The sequence below is a fragment of the Melanotaenia boesemani genome, chromosome 23 (assembly GCF_017639745.1).
Source record: "Melanotaenia boesemani isolate fMelBoe1 chromosome 23, fMelBoe1.pri, whole genome shotgun sequence".
Taxonomy (NCBI): domain Eukaryota; kingdom Metazoa; phylum Chordata; class Actinopteri; order Atheriniformes; family Melanotaeniidae; genus Melanotaenia; species Melanotaenia boesemani.
In genome coordinates, this window is record NC_055704.1 from 9,309,225 (window position 1) to 9,313,232 (window position 4,008).

The window sequence follows — 4,008 nt, forward strand, 5'->3', positions numbered from 1 at the left end:
GGCTCTGTGAAGGTTAGAGAGCAGCAGGGGCCTGCAGATCGCTGAGGGACAACAAAGCCCATCAACGTGCATACACATAAAAATGTAGGAATGCACTCAAAGGCAAACTAAATAAACAGCCACGCTCTAATTTACAATACATTTATTGTTCTGGACATGCAGACGTTCCTGCTCTGTAAGAATCACAACACACATAACAACAACGCATTTCTTTCCGCTTCATATGACGAACGATGTCCAACAATAAAATGGCAATGATCATAGACAAGTTTAAAAAGAAAAAAAAGAAAAAAAAACAACTATCAGCCTTGAGTGGCACAGTGATAGTTTGATAATAAAAGCACTTGTTTTAATTTTTTAAAGCTTGTGGACCTCACCACTCAGACGTTATACAACAAGATACTGAGCTGCGTAAGACAATGTTTGGTCTCTCTAATCTGCAAACGATTCATTTCCATCTTAACTTTTCATTCTGAAATATTTCAACTGATCTAATTATTATCACTCTTTAGGGAAACAGTATAAACTACCTGAAATAATCAAGCAATAGATGGCTAATATACAAATGACTTTTTAATGTAGAATCTAGTGGTTATTCTGTAACTCAGTGTTCTTATTTTATCATAGAACTTTAAATCAGACACAGTCAAACTGATCTGCAGCCTAATGTGCATTATTAACAAAATGTTACTTCCTTTATTATAGATTCACTATTACAGTGATGTTTTGTAAGGCATGTGCAGAAAAACCTACATGTAACCATTAAGTTAAGAGAAACAACATTCCTATTTGGGAATAGGGTGCACTACCCCTTTAATAACAGGACTTTGAAACGAATCTGCAAGACAATGAATCAATATTGCAGAAATAAGCAGGCAGACTTGGGAAATTGCTGCTTTTGTGGAGGGGGGAATGGCTGGAGATGGTACAATTATGACTTTATTCTCGTAATATTAGGACTTTATTCTCGAACCTTGTGAAAAAAAATTTTTCTTAACGTGGCCCGAATATACGGAGCCCCCCAGGTAACATGGACATTTTTTTTTATTTTGCGTGCCCACGCAATACTTTTGCATTCCCTCGCAATACTTTTGCGTGCCCACGCAATACTTTTGCGTGCTCTCGCAATACTTTTGCGTTCCCTCGCAATACTTTTGCGTTCCCTCGCAATACTTTTATATTAAGCAGGATGTACAACACACTCGTTAGTTGCGTCACCGTGGACACAATGGAGTTTCCTCACCCTCTGGAGAAGTTTATTAAGTTTTATTTTGAGATCGGTCTGCAGTATAAAGATATTGTAACTGTGCTTGCCCAAAAATTGGAAATTATTTATGAATCATTGATAACATGTTTGTCCTTATAAAATGACTGAAACGTGAAAGGGTTTCATTAGGTACAAATTTTAACAAATTGTGCGCTAATTGCCAAGTCCTGTTTACTTGTGTTTCCAACCAGGAAGCTCCGCACTTGCTAGGGGGTACTTGGCTGGAAAAGTACTACACAAGGGGTACATTGCTCCAAAACCTCAGAGAACCACTGCATCTAGGCAATCCTGAGGAACCCTACCCACCCAACCTGTTTTACCTGCAGCCCTCAGGACGCTGCTACAGGACAATCAGATCACACACCACCAGATTAACAAACAGCTGCTTCCCCTGGGCCATATCGACTGTAAATCACGAGCAAAACATTTAATCCCAGGTACCTAGGTTTATGACCTTTTTAATGCTCTTTGATGATTTTTTTAATGATTTATTTATTTGATTTCTGTACATATTCCATGTTACAGCACACTGGCACTATAAATAAATTAATTATATATATATATATATATATATATATACATATATATATATATATACATATATATATGTATATATATTTATTATTATTATTATTATTATTATTTAAAAACACAGAAGGTACACAAGGTAAAGTCTTTGAGTCTCACGTTTTTCCCTCCTCGGAATACCTCCAACTATTCAGAGAACTGCACTGATGGCTTCTCTGAGACACATGTACAAGTCAATAGCCTGATATGGATCTGTTGGTGCCATCCGGCGGAACTCAGACATGAACAAATTGCACAGCTCATATACATCAGGATCACATGGTATGGTCAGCCGAAAGACACATTCATTTTTGCATAGTTGCACATGTTCATTTTCAGTAGGTGAAAGAAAATCTCTCGTCCTGTAGAGTTCCGGAAGAGCGTACATCACATTTGGACGGCCGCTGGGAACGTTTATGTTTTTCGATGGCCTGATTTGGTGTGCGTTCCAGACTTGTGCAGTGTCGTCCAGCTCATCCTGTGAGACAAACAGGAGTGAAGAGTATACAAATGTTAACTTTTAATGAGTTGAGATTCATGATATGATGGTTAATTATTTTATCTCACTTCACTCTTCCTGTCCTCTTACCCCCCACCCCCAACCGACACACACACACACACACACACACGACCTATAGGGACAAGGCTGCTCCTAATCCCCTATAAATTAATAAATCACTTTTTCGAAACTTTTCTAGCATACAGCATTCTCTAATATTCTTTCTAAATCTGTAAAATAAGCAGTGCCAGACGCATACTATAGTCCATTACATTCCATCGACTTACTTGTATAAGTCCCATACAGCAAAACTGAAGTATGCTTTTGTCCAGAAAACCACCGTCAAAATATCCATTGTCTCTGAGATCAGCAAACAGGGAGATCCAGAACTCCAAGCACTCGCTGCGAAGAAACCGCCACCAATATTCAATTCTTTGATTAGCGGTGCTTGCCCCTTCCAGGAAGCTCTCAGGAGCACCATCAGGAGTGCAGAGGAGACGCTGGAAGTCTCTGACGTGGCCGTTTTCTGTCCCGTGATCAGTCCGGACGACTCTGGGGCAGCCTCCTAGGCGTTGCACTGCTTCCATGTAATATCCTCCGATCACCTTTGGATCACTGCTCGTCGTATATACGTTCAGCCAGATGATTTTCCTTGAAAATCCATCGATACTCCCATTTATACAAAGTCCGTATGGCTTAAGTTTATCGTAGGAGTCAACGTGCCAGATAAAGTTTGGGCCTTTACTAAAGTAGTTCCTTCGCCTGAGACGCCTTGCTTGCCTTCTTGAAACTCCTGAGGGATCAAGCTCTTTCAGCACCAGGCGCACATCTTCTTTCCTCACACAAAGTCCATGCTGCCTGCATTTAGCGTACATCCATCGGTACCCGTGAAGCTGTCCTGAATGCTGCAGCTCCCTTCGGATGAACTCGACCAGTACTGCAAGTTCTGAGTAGTCCTTTCGATGACATCCACATAAATTCAGAAGTCTTTTCAAATGCGTCAAGCTTATATGTAACCCATGTTTTTGGGCAAGCACAGTTACAATATCTTTATACTGCAGACCGATCTCAAAATAAAACTTAATAAACTTCTCCAGAGGGTGAGGAAACTCCATTGTGTCCACGGTGACGCAACTAACGAGTGTGTTGTACATCCTGCTTAATATAAAAGTATTGCGAGGGAACGCAAAAGTATTGCGAGGGAACGCAAAAGTATTGCCTGGGCACGCAAAAGTATTGCGAGGGAACGCAAAAGTATTGCAAGAGCACGCAAAAGTATTGCGTGGGCACGCAAAAGTATTGCGAGGGAACGCAAAAGTATTGCGTGGGCACGCAAAAGTATTGCGAGGGAACGCAAAAGTATTGCGTGGGCACGCAAAATAAAAAAAATGTCCATGTTACCTGGGGGGCTCCGTACGAATATTCCATCGTGGCCCACAAATCTACGGTGGACCTAAAAAACAATTCTTAATATTCCATAGTTTTACACTAATGAAGATAAATTTTTAAATTTGTAACAACATATCCCACACTGGTATATAAAATGTTAAAGTCTGTTAAAATGATTGCTAGGAGCTTTTAAAATACTGATTTTCTTTTCTGTAATTTCTTTTTTAAGTTCCTAACCTCACCTTGAGGTCAATGTCAGGTTTTAGACTCCTTTTGTTTTCATGGT

General features: G+C 39.9%; 1 protein-coding gene across 1 annotated transcript; it reads right to left on the minus strand.

Moving 5' to 3' along the window:
• Positions 1–1,944: 1,944 nt before the first annotated feature.
• Positions 1,945–3,703, minus strand: LOC121635073. Its single transcript, XM_041978135.1, has 2 exons — positions 2,621–3,703; positions 1,945–2,312 (listed from the first exon to the last, which is right to left on the minus strand). Exons 1-2 carry the CDS (start codon positions 3,485–3,487, stop codon positions 1,986–1,988), a joined length of 1,194 nt encoding a protein of 397 aa, XP_041834069.1. The 5' UTR covers positions 3,488–3,703; the 3' UTR covers positions 1,945–1,985.
• Between the last annotated feature and the right edge of the window lie 305 nt (positions 3,704–4,008).